Below are 19,592 nucleotides of genomic sequence, written 5' to 3' on the forward strand. Positions count from 1 at the left end.
AATAACATTCACAGTATTTTGTTACTATAACATTTAATTAATATGAGAGAAGTACTAATAAAGAGTAAAAAAAAATATACTTAATTAAGGACTTATTTGAGTGATCTTTTAAAAAAAAATATTTTCTTGAGTTATCTTTTTTTAAAAGATTTTATGAAAATAAAAGTAATTTTATGTTTTGATATTTCATACAAAAAGATCTTTTTATCTATTAATTATATTTGGATATAACGATATAAAAATACTTATTTATTTATTTATTACATGAAAAACATATTTTTTTAAAGAAAAAAATCTTTTAAAAAAAGATGTAAATTGCAACTTCTCAAAAAAGATATTTTTTATTTTTTTAGTACTTTTATTTTTACTACTAAAAATTTACTAAACATACTAAAAAATAAAAAAAATATTTTTTTATTAAATTTTTTTTAATCAAAATAATGACCTACAAACAAGTATTATTATAAAAAGTTTAAACCGTGACAATTTTAGTTATTAAAATAAGTAATCAAATAAACGTCCATTAAAAAATGTCATATACTTACATATAAAATCAATTACTAAATTATTTATATATGAATTATGTATTCTTTAATTTTTTTAATATATATTTTATATAAATAAAATTACGTACATATAAAAATTAATCGTTAAATTAATTATTCATATTTGATGGCTTACTTTTTAGGTGCATGTAAAATTCTTATTTTGTATTTTAATATAATATTATATATTAATTTCTGTTTTAGTAGTTGGGTAATTATTTTCTAATTAATTTAGTCACAAAATCTTTTTCCAATTCATTAAAACTTTAAAGAGTGGTGTTTAGGGGTAAACAGTCTGTAAAATCCAAACGTGAGGCTTTGAGTTCAGAGTCAGGAACTCAGTCGAACTCATCGCTCTCTTTCTATCTCTTCTTCTTTCTGATGGAGGACTCAAGAAGCAGTTACGAGCAACTGTTCATTGAAGATTCCGACCTCTATAACCGCATTGTTCTCGGTGCCTTCTTGCCTCATAGCGCGTGGGCTTCACTCCCTCGCTTCTTCCAAACATGGCTCCGTAACTACATTGGTGGAGTCCTTCTCTACTTCATCTCTGGCCTCTTATGGTGTTTCTACATTTACTATTGGAAGCGTAACGTTTATGTCCCCAAAGGTAAGATTTTCCTCTTCTATTTTTTTTGATTGTTTGATTATGTGAAAGATAGATACAATCTTTGTTATTTGATGTAATCTGGTTCTTTTTGTGCTCTGTTTCAACCTTGTACTGACATCTACATCTTTGGATTTGGATCTATAATGCTGTGTTGTATTGTAAGTGCTCAGTTCAACATTCGTTTAATATTGTTAGAACTTAAAATTTTGGTCAGAATCTCTGTTCTTTCGGTAGATTCGAGCCAATGTTTAAAATTTTGCAATTACTCACCAGTCACCTCCTTGTGAACAGATTAATGAAAACTCTCCCTAATCATGATCATAACTAAACCCATATATGAATAAAAAAGAATAAAGAAGCTTGATGCTTTTCAATTTGTCCCTAAATTGCAATTACCGAGGCAGACAAACATGTCCGAGAATATTGACTTCAACAACCCCTAGCTTTCTCTCTCTCTCTCTCACTGCTTTTTTTGATAAGTAAACTCCACTTCTCTTTTCTTGATTGTAAGTGCTGGATTTAGCTAAGATTGGTTTTTCACTCTCTCTTGAAGAGAAAGATGTTAACAGCTTTTAAATGAGCAACAGGTAATTATTGTGAACTTCTGTTTTGTGATGGACGACTATTATCTTTTCGGGGGATTTCGTTACACTCTGCTATGGTTTTTCAAAGATGCAGCAGTAACGTGTTTTCTGTTCTCTTTTTCTAATCATCTTTATAAAATCTTAGGATGCATTTAGTTTGTATTTTTATTTTCAGTGTTTTCTGGATTTTGTGAAAGAAAAAGTGAAAACAGGAGCTGAAAATAGAAAACAGGATTTTATTATTTTCACTGTTTTCCTTCACACAAAATTCAGAAATCAGAAAACAGAAAACATTGAAAATAAAAAAAGAAAATGAAAACGCAAACAAAATGCACCCTTAATTATTTTCCTTGATTGCGGCTTACTTTGGCAAATTTCACTATTACAAATACTATTTTGATCTTAAAGTCAAAAACCATAAAGTGTACTATGTTCATACCTCTGTGATTGTAAATATAGTCTAATCAATCAGAATGTTCATGCTCATTAACCCCATTAACTAGAGCCTCATTTGAATACTTATAAATATTTTTCATCATTTTAGTTTCACCAATTGCAGTTTGATGGGATGTTGAAATATGATATATGGATTATTTATTGAATATAGCTTTTCTATGTCATTATAGTTAGGCTTAATAATCCACAAAGTCAATGTATCTATCAGTGATATTCACCAACGTAGCTCTAATCGCTTTCTTTTAGTAAGCTCGCATGTGATTTTTGCACATCTGTCTCGATTTATTTCTTACGTTTAGTGTTTCAGTTATTTTAAGAACTTAGTAGTATTGTTTTCTTGATTTCTGAAAACTTACTTTTGCAGATTCCGTTCCCTCGCGTAGAGCCATGCTCTTGCAAATTTCTGTGGCAATGAAAGCCATGCCTTGGTACTGTCTGCTTCCAACTGTCTCCGAGTACCTGACAGAAACCGGCTGGACAAAGTCTTTCCCTAGAATATATAATGTTGGCTGGCTTTCCTATGTTGTGTATTTAGCAATTTATATGATTATTGTAGAGTTTGGTATTTATTGGATGCACAGAGAGCTCCATGACATAAAGCCACTCTACAAGTATCTTCATGCTACTCATCATATCTATAACAAGCAGAACACTCTCTCCCCATTCGCTGGTGAGTATGTTAGATATTCAACGTTTCAATAAGGTGTTACAGTTATGTCATGCTCAAATTCTGATTGCATTTGATTATTCCTTATGTTATATTATAGTTGATATGCATATAATTCATTAAATCCCAAAAATTAGCACTCATGTTTGTTTAGTTATTGATGGCTGATGTATATGCTATGATTGCAACAACAGTAAGCTTTTGTTGATCAAAATGGTTCAATGTGTGATTTTGAGCTATTGTTTTCTTGATGTGCCTTCAAGCTAATCACTCAAATCAATTTATATAGGTGGAACACAAATTCGATAATTACAGTAGTTACTTCAGTTTGAGCTTAAATTCTTGCATTAGCTTTGAAGTAAAGGAGTCCTTTTGAACCTTATATCATAAGATACAGATATGTTCTTTTCAGTTTGGTTAGTCCAAGAGCTAGGTAGGTGGTGATCCTGATTGATAAGCTCAAGGACAAGTCTTGGAAGCTCTTCCAAAAGCTGTGATTTTGTTTTGAAGCTAAAAGAAACTTTCTTTTCTTTCACTCTTTTTGCATGTCACCTCTTACCAAATTAGAATCTTGTCACTTGATTTTGTTTCTTTATTACTAAACAAACCTTAGAAATGGAAGGAAGTGCCTATAATGAAGTAGTTGTGACTTGTGAGGATACACTGTAACTAGGAATGGAATTATGAACATTTTGAAAGGAGACTGGTTAGAAACAAAGGGAATAGTGGAGTTTTTGGGAGGATACAAAGAAGGATATGAGCACAATCAATCATACAGTAAAGACATAAATCTGTGCAGATGAAAACAATTTACAAAATGAAAATGATAGGTGCTTCTTTAGGAATGAAAAAGTAGATTTTTCCTTCAGTCATATAAGGTTCTAGTTGAAATTCCATTTGAGGTGACTTATTGTTTTGTTAAAGAATGTTATTAGTTTCCCAAATTGAGGGTAGGGATCATAGTATTAGTCATCTTGCATAAGTAAAATTCCTCTGATTCAATATTCTGAATCCTCAGACCCCAAATCTTTTCAGATAGAAATTACTGGGGCAGTTTCATCTTGTCCCTTTCTATCCGGTTCTGTTTGTTTCACATTTTAAAGCCACCCCAATTGAAAAATATTTTGTGTCCAGGCAGGTAGTGATTCAAATGTTGTGATGTCATTATTTCTTTTCATTTTAGTGGATGTTAATTGCATGTATTAGGCCTAACATAAAATGACTGAACATTTGGTCAGAATTCTTTCTTAAATGCTTTTTTACAAACAAAAACATGTAACTAATATCCGCGAGTTCAGTTTTACTATTCTTATATTTTTTCTTGCTAGAAGCAAAATTTTCATGCATTGGCTTGTTTTGTTCTGCATAATATTGGCATGCAATTCAACTCAGGTTCACAATTCACATCTTGATAAATTTAATCATCTTGTTTCTGCAGCTATGAATCTATATTCTTATCATAATTCATAAATTTGGCCTTTAACTGTTTTTTGCATGTATCAAAGGTTTGGCATTTCACCCTCTTGATGGGATACTCCAGGCATTACCACATAGCCTTTCTCTATTTATCATCCCAGTCCATTTTACTGCACATTTGGCACTCATATTCATCGAAGGCATCTGGACTGCGAATATTCACGACTGCATTCACGGAAAAGTGTGGTCTATTATGGGTGCTGGTTACCACACCATTCACCATACCACGTATCGCCATAACTACGGCCACTACACCATATGGATGGACTGGATGTTCGGGACTCTTCGTGAGCCTGAGGAGGACGAAGGTAAGGCGATGTGATGAGTTACAGTCTTACATTGATATTTGATTATCCATTTGGTTGCATAGTCTTGAATTATCTTTTACTGGATGGTTGAAATGTGCTTTTGTTTTTTTTCATGTAAAGCATAAAGGTGTTAAGTGTATTTTTGTTTTTCTTGTGTGCATCACTAGAAGATTCTAGAAATTAGAGAATGTTTTAGGGTTCATGTGGATCTTCCTGTATATGACTCAGATTGTGTGTATGCCATAACTTATGTGGTTGGTGTTATTTTGTTTTTGGAGGCAGAGTTTGGGATGAAAGAAAATATATTTTTTTCTCGGGATCAAGTTTTTTTTAAGTGAAGAGATCCGTGAAATGAAAAAGTTAAAAAGTTGTGTTTAATTACTCTTAAATTAAGATAGTGGGTTCACATAACCCTTTATTTTATCACTTTATTAATTTTCTAATGAAAGAAAGGCATTCATGGTCCTAGAATATCACAAAGTTTGAGAAATTTGTCAAATTTTGTGACAATCAAAATTACTTTAATTTATAAGAATGAAAACATAGGTTTAAAAATAATTTTCTGGTGAATATGGAGCAAGTCTTTGGCTTCGATTTATGATCAAAATGAGCTGGCGGCAAGGATAGAGCATGTAAATGGCATTGGATGGATTCAGATCTCATCTCAAGGCCTTATTAGAGGGAATAACTTGTTACTTTTAGGAGGATTTCAATACTATTAATATATAATGCTTAAAAGATTTAATTAGGGCAATAAAAGTTGAATACTAATTTTGTTGTAGGCATCAAGCCCTTGAACCGCATGTGATCGCCAATAATGCTGTGTACATTCATAAATGCGCAGACTTAAACAAAAAAATTAGGAAAAGGATTTTCTAAAGTGACAATGTTAGTAAAGTAGTAAAATGATGTTTTAATCATTTTTAAATTTGCAGTATTTATTATTTGTGAGTTTCTGTATCTTAATCCAAGGGTGATTAACGATGTAACTTTTTCTCTAAAGTGACAATATAGCTTTAGAGGAGTCGGATCTAAAAAATTATTCCATTACGTGGGATCGACTATATAGATTAAACGATGTCGTTATGCTCTATTATACATCATGTTTACGATGATTATACATAGATCTCTTTTGACCAATTGTATATTTTTTTAGGTCTTTTTCTATCATTCGTCTCTTGTCTACTTTCTATTTCAGCCATCTTCCTAACCAAATGTTATGTTGATCTTCTACGAAATTCTACCATATTCTTTTCAATAAGCACTACTCTAACTCTCTTTTTTACATATCTGTTCCTTATTTTGTCTATACGTGTGTGGTCATTCATCTATCTCAACATTTTTCTCTCTACCACACTTAACTTATGTCCCGTACTCATTCATTGTCACCTAACATTTTATCTCATATAACATAATCGGTCTAATGACAGTTTTAAAAGTACTATTTAATGGCATATAAAATTAAATAACTCTATTATTTTGATCAATCTACTTATATCTTATGTTTTACATCATTTTCAATCTTTCTATTATTGTATAAGATATACCCAAGATACTTAAAATACTTTATTTACAGCAAGATGGTTTCTTCAATCTTACCGCAAGTAATCATGAAAACTTAATATGAAAGTATCATGCGGATAACAAATCCCTCTTCAATCTTCCCAGCAGCTTCCCTCACCTGCTCCTGTTCAAACTCTCTATACCTTTTTTACTTTTTCCAATTTTAATTGCGCGCACACACACACATATATTCATCTTACTTTCACGCAATGTTCGAATTTAAACCTAGTGAAGTTAAATGTACTTATCTACTCTATTATAAATGTAGCTAAGTGCATTATCCACAATTTAAATCCATTTAGCCACGCTTCAAGTGTTGTGAGAGACCTAGCTAGTGTAGTATAAAGCATGCAACGCAGGTTATAGTTAAAATATGCAGTTGTAAAAAGAAGAGTAAAGGTCTAATTTGGAAACTGAAACAAGGACATTTTATTTTAGTCCTTAAAATTATTAGTGACAATTTATTCTTTAAAGTTGCATTTCAAAGGTATTTTCATTTATGAGCTGTCAATTATATATTTTGTTAATATTGACTGATAACTTGACATGTCATGTGGCATAAATAACCAATGATGTATCATATTATAAATTAATGTAACATGGCATGAAATATCATTGGTCAATGTTATGTGATATGCCACATTATTGTTCAACTCTACGACAGACCATGTAGCATGTTGATCAATGATTGATTAGCATAGGATCAAAATAACCTATATATTCTCACTTCATGAACTAAATAGAACAACAACAAAGTCTTTGTCCAACCAAGTGGGATCGGTTACATGAATCAAACAGCGTCATTAAATTCTATAATATATTATGTTTATAAAGAGACTGTTTACATGTAAATATTTTGTAAACTAAAAATTTATGAAATTTTAGAATGGAGCACATTTACAATTTTAGGAACCAATCTACTCGTTCAGAAGCTCTCCTAATCAAGGGCACAATCACCAATGTTCAAAGAAATAATATGAGGCCGATAAAAGAGAAAACATGTATAAAAATCTTGGTGTTAGGCATCTCTTTTTCTTTGGTCCTTTGATGAAAGGCATGAATATATTGTCAGGTCTTTTCTCCACACCCACTAGAAAAGGAAAGGGTTATCTTGGTGGGAAATGATTCAGCATATGTCACCAAGGTTATGACTTATGAAGCAAATGCAGTGATAAAAAGTTTTGAAAGAATGATAAAGGTGTTGCATTACTGCCCTAGTGGAGAAGATGGTATCCAAAATGGCTTGTCATTTCATTTTAGGTCTTGATTTTTGGTAGATCTTTCTTTATTTAAGTGCCACAAAACACATATCACAGTCAACAACCTATCATTTAAGCCAAGATTGTGGGCCAACATTAACTAAAATCTGAAGACCATCACATCCATATTGCTAATCTTTATTTATTTTCGTCCTGATTGAACTACCAACATTCAGATCTTATTAATAAGAACTTGTCTAATCCAACATGATTTAACTGAAATTCCATTAAAGGAGTAAAAGTCTCCCAACTATATGAAATGGATGCCTTTATAGTATAAAACTTTAATAAAATGGAGGATGCACGTAAGTTTTTATAATCCTTATTTTTTATTGTATTTATTAATATATAGAATTATAGACTGGAATACTTTATTGTAAACTTTATTGGCTGTGCTGAGCCTTACAAATCCCCTTTCAGCTTTTCCTTTATATCCAAACTTTTTGCTATACAGTGATTTATAATCAACTGGAGCAAAACCATCGTCCATTTGACCAATGAAGGAAAAGGAGAAAAAAAAAAAAAAAGAAGACCAAATCTGAAGATCAAGCTGGTATTTTACCGAAACAAAGTATCTTTATGATTACATTTAGATCAAACCATTGATTTTACATGACATTCAATTCATTACAGCTGAATTATGGAACAATTAAATAAGCAAAGAAAGCATAAATCTCACATTAATACATTCATTTAGATTTAGAATTCATTACCTGAGGAATTGGAATTAGATTACCCGCCATGTTTATACTTAAAAGAAAAATTTATTCTTCTGGATACTGTGTTGTGTACAAACACTACCAAACTAACCCCTTTCTTCTCCTAAACCTATCAACATGGTCTGTGCTCATTCGTGATTTTTCTGGTTGGTTTGATTTTTTCGACTTCTCGAGGCGGCTATCTAAACTGTTTCTCGAAGCTTCTGGAAGATCTTTACTAAGCTCAGATGCATTCGAAGTTCCAGATACGACTTCATTGCTAGCTGTGGTTTGGTCATTGGTTTGTACTACTGTATCCTTTTTAGAACCATTTGATGTTCCTTTAGATTTTCCAACTGTCTGTACAAATTTCTTTAGATGTTTAATGAATTCTGGGTAAAGCTCAAGATTACAATGCCCACCACCACTTACCCACAAGGGTTCATACTTTTCCTTGCAAAGCTCCCAGAGCTGTTTCCCATGGGATACATCCACGACTTCGTCGGCTGTCCCCTGAACATGAAAGAATGATCACCATCACTATTAACTACGAAAGAAATATTTGTATGCTCTTAAAACAAATTTAATGTATACTCCATACACAGTCGTAAACACTTCCTTCCATTCATAATATAGAAACAACATAGAACATAAAGAAATGGGTGATTGTAACTGGTCTTGTTGATAAAACAAGTAATTTGAAGTTTACATTCAAACGCATTTAGCATAAAACCTTTCATACTATCAGTAACAAGAAATATTAAGGTTTTTCATGTGTGCCTAGTTAATTGTCTCTTTAAAAAAATGAAACACCATTTAGATACTAATCGTGTAAAATGCTTATGACTTTATAAGTTAACAAATGTTATCAAATTATTCAATTCATAAATCTAGGTCCTCATATCATGTTTATGACTTTACAAGTAAACTCCCACAACTGAGTTTATGAGCTAAACATTACAATCCGAATTTACCAAACCTACAAATTTAAGTTAATTCTCGAGTTTGATCACCTTGATTAGCACAAATATAAGTATTGAACTAATCAATAGTGAAACATGTGACTAAACCAAACACTCACTTATTGCAATAAGAATTCCTTTTTAAGAAGAGCTAGCTACAATAACAACCAAGGCTCGGATTTTTGGCATTTAACACAACTACAGGATAGAGAATGACTTACATGTATAACCAAAACTGGACATTTGACCATACCAATCTTGTCAATATTCTGGATAGAAAAAAACAAATTGCATAAAGTCCCCATATATATTGAATGAAACAAATTGGAGTACAATCACGGAGAAAACTCTACCTTGTAAATATCAAACCAATATGTCCGTTTTACCGGGTACAACACTCTCAGCCCTGACAAAATTGGACTATGCAAGACAACACCTCTTAACTCTGGTAACCGTGAAGCCAGATCAAGTGTGGGACCACTACCAACAGATTGGCCATACAGTATCAACTGCTCATCTTTCACTCCATATTGCTCTTTTAGGCATTTATATGCAGCATCAATATCTGCATATGTATTATATTCAGTTGGCTGCTTCAACAGACAAAAAGGGTAATTGTCAAATTACAAAACAATATTTAACTCCATAACAACCATCATCTTCAATAGAACGAGTTATGAAATCTTAATTGTGACAAAACCATACTTACACAGTTCAAGAAGTGTTGTCTTTCTTTCTTCTTTTTGGTCTGTGTGTGTGTGTTTTTTTTTTTTTTTGTGGTGTTGTTTCTTTTTTGGGAGGGGGGGGGGGGGGTCAACCAAGAATAGTATGATTCTTTCTATGAAAGGGAAAAAAATATGAAGGATATTATTAGCATTTTTGTTATGTTAGCATTTAGCAGCCATTAAAAATAATGGTATCCACATAAATAGTAGTATAAACAAGAGTAAATGTTATGTCAATACACCGCATTAGTATATCAATCTAATATAAGAATGTAAGAATATATACATGTAACCAATACTAACCTAGTGAACAAATATTAGTTACTATAACGAAAATGCAAACACAGAAGCATCATGCTAATACTGATGCATGTATTTAGATCTATTAGTCTATTACACTTTATTGAACTAACATACAAGTGGTTTAATTACTTAAGGAAAGTGAGAAAACTATACCTTGAAACCTAGCTGTTAAAAGAGAAGAATCAATCTCCTTAAATACAACATCAATCATTCCATACTACTTGATATGGGAGTACGTGTATCCCATAATACCGAAATCCCTACCAAATGGCTAGAGTTTATATACAAAGGTTTTTGTATTTGAAGTTGCAATTCTGAAACCTAGGGTTTTATAAACCTAAATTTCATAAATGTGTTTTAAATAGTTTTCTAAGACAACTTATCCAAAGATGGGTGGGTTTAGTATTCATTGCTCATTGAATGGGTGCTTGTACTTATCAAAACAAATTGGCATAAATAAAAAAGTTCGAATTATTTTGGAATAGCATAAACAAGTTTAAATTTTGAATAACCCACACATTTTTTTTTCTCAATATTTTCATGGAATGCTGGTGTTATATTCCCTTTGGCTAAAATTGTTTGTGCTTTGTGAAAATGATTTGCTTAAAGAAGACATTTCCAATATGTAAAAATATACCTCAAATTCTTTAAATGTAGGCATGTTGTAAAAATATCATATAATACTATCATATCTCTCAAGTCCTATAAATTTAGCAAAATCATAGTCATATAACAATACTATTAAAAACACCTTTATGTTTTTCATGGCCATAATTTCTAAGTACATATGATCAAAACACCATACAATACTATTAAAAACACCACTTTAATTTATGTTTTGGTTCGTAGCCACAATTTCTAAATATATACGACGACAAGAACTCAGTCTTGGGGTCTATTTGGTTAAGCTAGAGCAAAAATAGAAAGAACATAGGTAAAAGCTAGAGTAAAAGAATGTTTTGCATTTGGAGATAATTATACAAGTACTTTTTAACAAACTAAAATTGTTCAAGTGTTTGGATGTCATAAACATGGAAGTAGTTCTTCTTGTAAAATTTCAACCAAGTGTATGGAGATAGGGTGAAAATGAGGGTAGGAAGAGAGTAATAGTTAAAATTTTTTAAAGATAAATTTGAAATTCTAAAAGGAGAGTGTTTGGTAAATATTCAGGAAACAACATTCTCTCTCCTACACCCTCTACTTCTGGGAAAAGTAACTCCCTACCCACTCAAAAATTACAGATTGGTCATTTATACTACTTTCTTCTTAGAAGTATAAATAAACAATCCAAGATTTATCAGTACTTCTTTTATAATTATTGAGTAAAGAGAATTTCTTTTTTAATTTAAAAAAAAAAAAACCTTTTTACTCTTAAAAGGTACAAACAAGTGGCCTCTCTTAATCAAGTGCCAAGAGTTTGATTCTCACCTTGGGCATGGATAAACTTCAAAATCTGGACTGCTGTCCCAACCATTGAGATGCTAACAAGCCAGTAAGGGATTGGCCTAATTGTGGACCCCCAAAAAAAGAACAATCACATTCATGGATCCTTCTGTGCTTTTGGCTACATGGATCCTATTCTAATTTATAAACCATGACTACAACAACAACAACAACAACAACAAAGCCTTGTCCCACTAAGTGGGGTCGGCTACATGAATCAAACGACGCCATTGTGCTCTGTCATGTATCATGTCTACAGAGAGACCGTTTATATGTAGATCTCGTTTGACCACCTCATAGATGGTCTTCTTAGGTCTTCCTCTTCCTTTCGCCCTTTGTCCATCTTCCATCTCATCCACCCTCCTGACTGGATGTTCTATCGGTATTCTTCTCACATGTTCAAACCACCTGAGACGCGATTCAACCATCTTTTCCACAATGGGTGCTACTCCAACTCTCTCCCTTATATCTTCATTCCTTATTTTATCCAATCGCATATGACCACTCATCCATCTCAACATCTTCATCTCTGCCACACTCAACTTATGTTCGTGCTCCCCTTTAGTCGCCCAACACTCCGTACCATACACCATAGCCGGTCTTATAGCGGTGTGATAGAATTTACCTTTAAGTTTTAAAAGCACTTTTTTGTCGCATATAAAACCAGATGCACTCCGCCATTTTGACCAACCTGCTTGGATCCTATGATTTACATCCTGTTCAATCTCTCCATTATCCTGTATGATGCACCCAAGATACTTAAAACTTTTAACTTTTCTTAGGATGTTTTCTCCAATCTTCACCTCTATATTGGGGTTTTCCCTTCTCAAACTGAACTGACATTCCATATATTCCGTCTTGCTACGGCTTATGCGCAGACCATACACTTCTAAAGCTTCTCTCCATAACTCCAACTTTTTATTTAGGTCTTTCCTTGACTCTCCCATAAGGACGATATCATCGGCAAAAAGCATGCACCATGATACAGGCTCTTGGATGTGCTCTGTGAGTATTTCCAAGACTAATGTGAAAATGTATGGACTTAAGGATGATCCCTGGTGTAATCCTATACCAATAGGGAATTCCTCTGTCACACCACCTTGAGTCTTTACACTAGTTGGGGCACCATCATACATGTCTTTAATTGCCCGAATATATGCGATCCTTACTCTCCTCTTTTCTAAAACATTCCATAAGACCTCCCTTGATACCCTATCATACCTTTTTCCAAATCAATAAACACCATATGTAGATCCCTTTTATTACTATGATACCTCTCCATCATCTTTCTTAATAGGTATATCGCTTCAGTGGTAGATCTTCCTGGCATAAATCCAAATTGGTTCTCTGTTACTTGTATCTCTTTTCTCAACCTCCATTCTATCACCATTTCCCATAACTTCATAGTATGACTCATAAGCTTAATCCCTTTATAGTTTCCGCAACTTTGTATATCCCCCTTATTCTTGTAGATAGGTACCAAGGTGCTCTTTCTCCACTCATCAGGCATTTTCTTTGACCTTAAAATCTCATTAAAAAGTTTGGTTAACCAGTTGATGCCTTTTTCTCCAAGACCCTTCCAAATCTCAATCGGGATATTATCAGGTCCTACTGCCCTGCCATTTTTCATCTGCTTTAGAGCCTCTTTTACCTCGAAGTCTCGAATCCTTCGATAGTAGTCAAAGTTTTGATCTTCTTCCCTTGTGCATAATCGACCAAGGCTGGGAAGAGTCTTCTGTCCCTCATTAAATAACTCGCAGAAGTAGCTCTTCCACCTTTCATTAATCTTCTCCTCTTGAGCCAACACCCCTCCATCCTTATCCTTTATGCACTTAACCTGATCCAAATCTCTCGTTCTTCTTTCCCGGCTCTTTGCGATTCTATATATACCTTTTTCTCCTTCTTTCGTGCCCAAAGACTGGTAGAGACCCTCATATGCTCTTGTTTTTGCTTCACTTACAGCCACTTTTGTCTCTTTCTTAGCCGCCCTATATTTTTTCCAGTTATCTGAATTGCGGCATAAAGACCACTCTTTAAAGCATTCCCTTTTTATCTTTATCTTTTCTTGTATACTCGCATTCCACCACCAGAACTCCTTGTTTCTTGGTCCTATTCCTTTAGATTCACCAAAACTTTCTTTTGCTGTTCTTCTAATAACTTCTGCCATCTCCCTCCACATCTCTTCCGCGCTTCCATTCTCATCCCACTTTGCCTCTTTTCCTACTTATCTTAGGAAGCTTCTTTGTTCCTCACCTTTCATCCGCCACCACCTCGTCCTTGGGTTCTTCGTATGATGTCTTTTCCTCAACTTTTACTCAACGCGAAAATCCATGACGAGCACCCTATGTTGTGTTGTCAAACTCTCTCCCGAGATAATTTTACAGTTAATGCAAAATTTTCGGTCGACTCTCCTCAACAAGAAGAAGTCGATTTGAGAGCTTATCATGCCACTTTTATAAACCATGACTATATTCAAATTATTAAACTGCAAATCCATTTTGGCAGTGTTATTTAGTTTTTTCTTGGTGTCCTCTATCTTTATCTATTATGCCACCCTCCATCAAATACACTCTCCTCATTAACACGGTTTCTGCATGCCTTCTACACACATGAACAAACTGAGAGTGGTAACATCCACTCCCTAATAAGTGCTACTCCAACTTATCCTATTTTAGCTTAGTGTATCCACTTAGCTATTGAAACTGTGCCTGTATCCACTCTCCTCTAACCTAAAATTACTTCTGTTAAACTTGTATTCTCTAAACTGTTGTACTTGTACATATAGGAACACCATATACCTCCAGAGCTTGAGCTTCGTAGCTATAATCCTCTACCTTCCCTTTGATTTCTTCCCTCCCTCCCACCCTCAAATCTCCTATTGGAGAAGACTTCATACTTAGTAAATAATAATAATAAATAAAAAACCCCTTAAATTCTAGCCACAACATGGTTTATGTAACTAAGGATTACTACTTGTAAGGGAATAATCTATAAAATTGCACCTAGAAAATAATTTATTAACGTTTGCGGTTGTTGGGGAAAAACAGCCCATTATTCTCTTATATAGAAGGATGGTTATTCCAAGAAACCAATCCAAAAAGGAATGGGTCTTGTTTATTTATCTCTGTTAGTCATAGTTATGATTCTTTTTCAAATTTATTCAATGCACCATATGAACAAAATGGAAAAGAGTTGATGGCACTTCCTACTTTAATGTGGCTTTCGGATTATCTATACCAAAGATGAATGAGAATACTAACAGCCATTAACATTTGGAACAGTGCCCTTGAGGCCATCACAGTTCATTTTGCACTGCAAATAATCCAAAGGCTACTATGTGTACAGTAAAAGGGCCGAATGGATTATCATTTCCATTACACAATTTATTTCAGTGTCCCCACAATGATTTTATTGATTAAATTAACATTCAAATTTGCAAATAGGGAAGGAAGACAAAAGACCTGTTAGAATAAAAAAAGACGAAATAAAGAAAACTAAAAAGGGAAGAAAAACAATATAAAAAATTATCATAATAAGTAACGAACCTTTCCAGTTGACTGTCCATAACCAGAGTAATCATAACTGCGGAGAAAATTAAAAAAAAAAATAAAAAAAGGTATAAATAAAAGACACCGTTAAATTTCCTTATGTTCACATTTAAAGGAATTCAATAAATAAATACAAAGGAAACTATTTATTGAAAAAAATATACAAAGGAAAATTTGTAGCAAACCAAATGATCTACTGCATGGAATAGCTAGCTTGTGAAGAACAAAAAATATTCCACAACATTACAAGCAACACTTAGCTTATTCCACTCATCCAATATATCAGAAACTTCAAAAGCTTATTTTTCTAGTGAAAAGTGTACTCATTAGCAAAACTAACATTAATACTTCCATGAAGTTTAAATCAATCTACTCCCTCCTTCGCAACTCTAGGGCCTCTTCGGAAAAAGAAGGAAGGAGGGAAAATGAAAAGAAGGGTAAGACAAATACTACCAACAAATACAATACAATGTACAATACAATAAGAAATTATCATAGATGATGAAAATTCAACACAGGAAGGTATTTGTAAACTCAATTAATTCATTTATAAACTCAAGCCTAATATATTTGTCTACCTCAGTTCATATCTGTGCCATTTAAATAATAATAATAATAATAATAAAGATTTCCTAACAAGCAAAGGAATAATCTCATCAGAATACAATTTTGCAACAAGATTACAAGAACCACAATTGCCATGTGAAATTGCACCAACGCAGAAGCTCTCTCTCTCTCTCTGAAAGAGCCTTTAGATATTTAGTGAGTACAAGAACTAATCACCTCAGGAACTTGTAACTAAAATGGCCTTGTGACTTAACAAATGACAATGACCATAGTTCCTTCATTGTAAAATTCCACAAAAGAACAGAAGTTCCAACGAACTGAATATAAAACCAATCTATACAGTGGGGATTTTCTGAACATTATCGGTTTATGAATTTTCTATAAAAGATCTCTTTTAGTTAGTTAACAAAGTTCTCAGTTGGGAACATTTTTGCTTGAATCTATTAACAATTTGACAAATAAATTTTTCTAGAATATATTATTTTAGCCACCAAATGAATCAGTTGCAAGTCATTCAAACTAAATGGTAACATCTGAACAATTGAAAACACATTCAAAATGGATATTTTTGGTCCCTAGACTAGATTAAAAAAATGCAGGAAAAAAAAACTATGCTACCATATTAGTTTGTATTCTACTTCAAAATGGCCACAAAGCACAAACTATGCCTATAAACTCCGCCTCTCCTTTAGTATTTGTATGATGTAAATTGATGCCATTTCCTACTAAGGGGGAGACCGAATTCGTGTCAAATTACTGTGGTTCAGGGACAGGAATTAATTTCATTTGTTCACTTCTAACTGACTTATTTGAAGTCATATTCTTTAGAGGAGACAGGAACTGAAGTGATGTCACCTCTTTCATTTATCTGTTTGATTTCTTATTTTCATATCCTATCCTATGTTTTTTAACTTTTGGGATTCAATTAACAAAATAATTAACAACAGAAACATGATTTTATTTATTTCTTAAATTTTTTTTCTTATGAACAAGAAAGGATTTAATTCATATACCTTGTAAGTGAAAATAATTTTTTGCACAAATAGCAATTATAGATTGACAGAAGCTTTTGACACAACCATCTAACTTAAGAAGTATTATAATTTCAACCTAACTCGGTCCACAGCAATTACACTCCATTCGAATACATGGAAATGAAATTTAAAAAAAAAAAAAAAGCAAACAGGAAATTGATGTCAACCCAATGTTTCAAGATCCAAAATGTGGAGGAGTATCTATCTGAATTAATAATTATGCTACAATTTATCCCAACAGGATAAGAATCCATCATCAATAATCCAACATGCCATTAAATAGCTGACTATTCTCCAGAGACAAAATAAACCATTCTCATTTCCATTTAACATCACTGCTCATAAAGCCTTTGAAAATTACACATTACCCAAACAGTTGTAAGTCATAACCTTGCTTGAACTGAATCACTTCCCCCATTACCATAACCATCACAATCGCATTATTGTCGATTTCAAACACCAAAAGTGCTAAAAACTAAATTCTAGCTTAATCATACAAGTAAAATAAAACTCATCCAGATACCCATTTTAGCATAATACACGATACCAACTTCAATACATTGACTAAAAGTGGACAATTGATGAACATAACACATCAATTAACTCGGCCACCATTAACACCCATTCCCATTAAAATTACACTCTTAACTACAATAAAATACTAGGTCATTAACATTTTGATAAATAAAAGAAAAAAAATTGAACCAAGAAGAAGAACAACTTAGTTGACTCAGATGGTCCAATACTTTTCCATTAACCATCTCAAGCCAAGATAGTCAAAATCCAGTTGACCTCAAATAATGGTAGTTTTAAGAGAAAAACGAAAAAGAAAATAGCAAAATGAAAGACGCTATACTTTAGAAAATAAATAATTAGATTAAGATTAATCAGTGAAAAGAAATCTCAATTAGTAACACGAAAACAATGTGACGTAGTCGTCATGTGCAGCTGGCAATTTTAAAATTAAGATAAATCATGAACACTTGATTAAAGGATCTTAATTAAGTAGCAATGAATAAAATTAAGGAAGAAGAAGAAAAAGGTACCCCATAACATTGAGGCGAAGACGGTTACTCAATTCAACGAAGAGCTCAAACATCTGACCCAAATCGGCGGCATTTCCGTGAGAATAGAGCATAGTGCAAGTTGGCTTATGGTACTTGACATAAACCGCCACGATTTCGTTCCCTCGACGGGTTCTAAGCTTCAAAACGTCGACGTTCTCCTTCTTCGGAACCTCGGGAATATAAAACCGATGAGAAGCACCTCCTTCGCTGGAGGTGTCGGCTACCACCGTGTACGACGGCGGCTGTGGCGGGAAGAACGCGAACTTCGCGGCGATCGAGGAGGTTACTCCGCCCATAGCGGCGACTATTCATATGCCTCTAGACGGCTGTCGGTGGCGGTTGGGAGCTGAGATGTAGACACAGAGAAGGAAGTGTGTGTGTGTGTAAATAATAATAATAATAATAACAATAAAAATAATAATAATGAAATAAATAAATAAATAAATAATAGTAGTAGTAGTGATAGAGTAGTAAACTTTTTGAATTTGAAGCTTATTAGAGAGAAAGAGAGAGAGAGTGCGGAAGAAGAGAGAAAGATGAAGAAAGAGACTGTTCATTGTTGGTTTTGTCGAGTGAGGTTTGCTTTTATTGCAACGCTTTCTCTAGACATTGGGACAACTACCTACGTCTGCGGATATATCAATAATGTATTAGTGTATAATGTATTAATAATGTGAATAATTTTTTCAAGAATATAATATCCTAATTTACTTTCTTTGAAACAATACAACAATTATTTAAAAATAATATAGAAATTTCATAAAAAAAATAAATAGAAGTTTTTCCAAATAACACATAACTTAGTCTGTTTTATAAGAATTTGATGCGATGGTAAAATTCGTATTTATATACACATATGCATAGGTAATTCGGATGTGCAAGAAAGTTATAACTTACACAAGATTAAAAATTAACAAATTTAGTCAACTTTATTTCTGCTAAGCTTACTTTTAGTTATGGAAACACCTTAATTGGTTTTAGAAGAATGATAAAGCCACATCGTAGAGTAACAAAATTGTTTGACAGAATAGGTAACATTTTCTAAGCGTAAGATTTTAAATTCATAAAAACGAAAACTTGTGTATGCATAAATGGACTAATATTTAGTGATTTGGAAGCTATATATTCAGAATCGCCGAGGCAGCAGCGTCGTGTAGGAGCGCTGGCCGGAGGAGACAGCCCATTTTCGGTTCTTTTCGTCCAAACCGGACCCGATCCGAACCGAACCCGCCACTATTTGAAGCTGATTCCAACCAAAAAGGCAGAAATCAAAATCACGATTCACAAAGCCACAAGTCAAACCCTAGCGGCCTCTGTCACAGGTTCACTCTTCGAAGTTGACTTTCTATCGCCGTTGTTCTGCTACTGCTCAGAAAGTTGCAGAGAGAAGTAGAGAAATGGAAGGGAGTTCAGAGAGGGACCTGATGGAGAAGAAGGAGAACGTGAGGTGACGGAGAAAGAGAAGGAGAAGCTGCCATGTCTAAGCCACTTCCTCTGTCTTGCTCCGCCTCTCTCTGCCACGCCGCCCGTAACTGTGCCGTCAGCCTCCGTTTTCTCTCTTCTGTAGTTCTGCTCTGCCCTTGGTCTGTTCTTATGTTAATTTTTTTTTACAACTTTATTAATTGAATACTAAAATCAATACCAATATAAAATATATATCAAAAAATTGAAAAACAAAATATGTTAAAAAATAAAATTATACTAATTCAATGAATTATAATTTAAATGGCATAATATTCTCATCCTCTTTTAAAAATTTAGGATTCGCATCTCACTC

The 19,592-nt window shown here is 33.2% G+C and overlaps 2 protein-coding genes across 5 annotated transcripts; one reads left to right on the forward strand and one right to left on the reverse strand.

Annotated features, from left to right (window-relative positions):
- Positions 1-842: 842 nt before the first annotated feature.
- On the forward strand, positions 843-4,965 carry LOC130954414 (delta(7)-sterol-C5(6)-desaturase-like). The gene is made up of 3 exons (XM_057881152.1): positions 843-1,155; positions 2,560-2,865; positions 4,368-4,965. Exons 1-3 carry the CDS (start codon positions 927-929, stop codon positions 4,658-4,660), a joined length of 828 nt encoding a protein of 275 aa, XP_057737135.1. The 5' UTR covers positions 843-926; the 3' UTR covers positions 4,661-4,965.
- A 3,042-nt stretch (positions 4,966-8,007) lies between these two features.
- On the reverse strand, positions 8,008-19,474 carry LOC130955612 (uncharacterized). Of its 4 annotated transcripts, none has more exons than XM_057882511.1 (6): positions 19,237-19,474; positions 17,795-18,161; positions 15,145-15,181; positions 9,482-9,718; positions 9,350-9,397; positions 8,008-8,679 (listed from the first exon to the last, which is right to left on the reverse strand). In XM_057882511.1, exons 2-6 carry the CDS (start codon positions 18,109-18,111, stop codon positions 8,266-8,268), a joined length of 1,053 nt encoding a protein of 350 aa, XP_057738494.1. In that variant the 5' UTR covers positions 18,112-18,161; positions 19,237-19,474; the 3' UTR covers positions 8,008-8,265. The 4 variants fall into 4 exon arrangements, with proteins under 4 accessions (XP_057738494.1, XP_057738495.1, XP_057738496.1 ...); XM_057882512.1 differs by lacking the exon at positions 19,237-19,474 and adding an exon at positions 18,366-18,427; XM_057882513.1 differs by lacking the exon at positions 19,237-19,474 and having other exon boundaries at positions 8,008-8,526; positions 8,599-8,679; positions 17,795-18,285.
- Positions 19,475-19,592: the final 118 nt, after the last annotated feature.

This window comes from Arachis stenosperma, chromosome 10 (genome assembly GCF_014773155.1).
Source record: "Arachis stenosperma cultivar V10309 chromosome 10, arast.V10309.gnm1.PFL2, whole genome shotgun sequence".
Taxonomy (NCBI): Eukaryota; Viridiplantae; Streptophyta; class Magnoliopsida; order Fabales; family Fabaceae; genus Arachis; species Arachis stenosperma.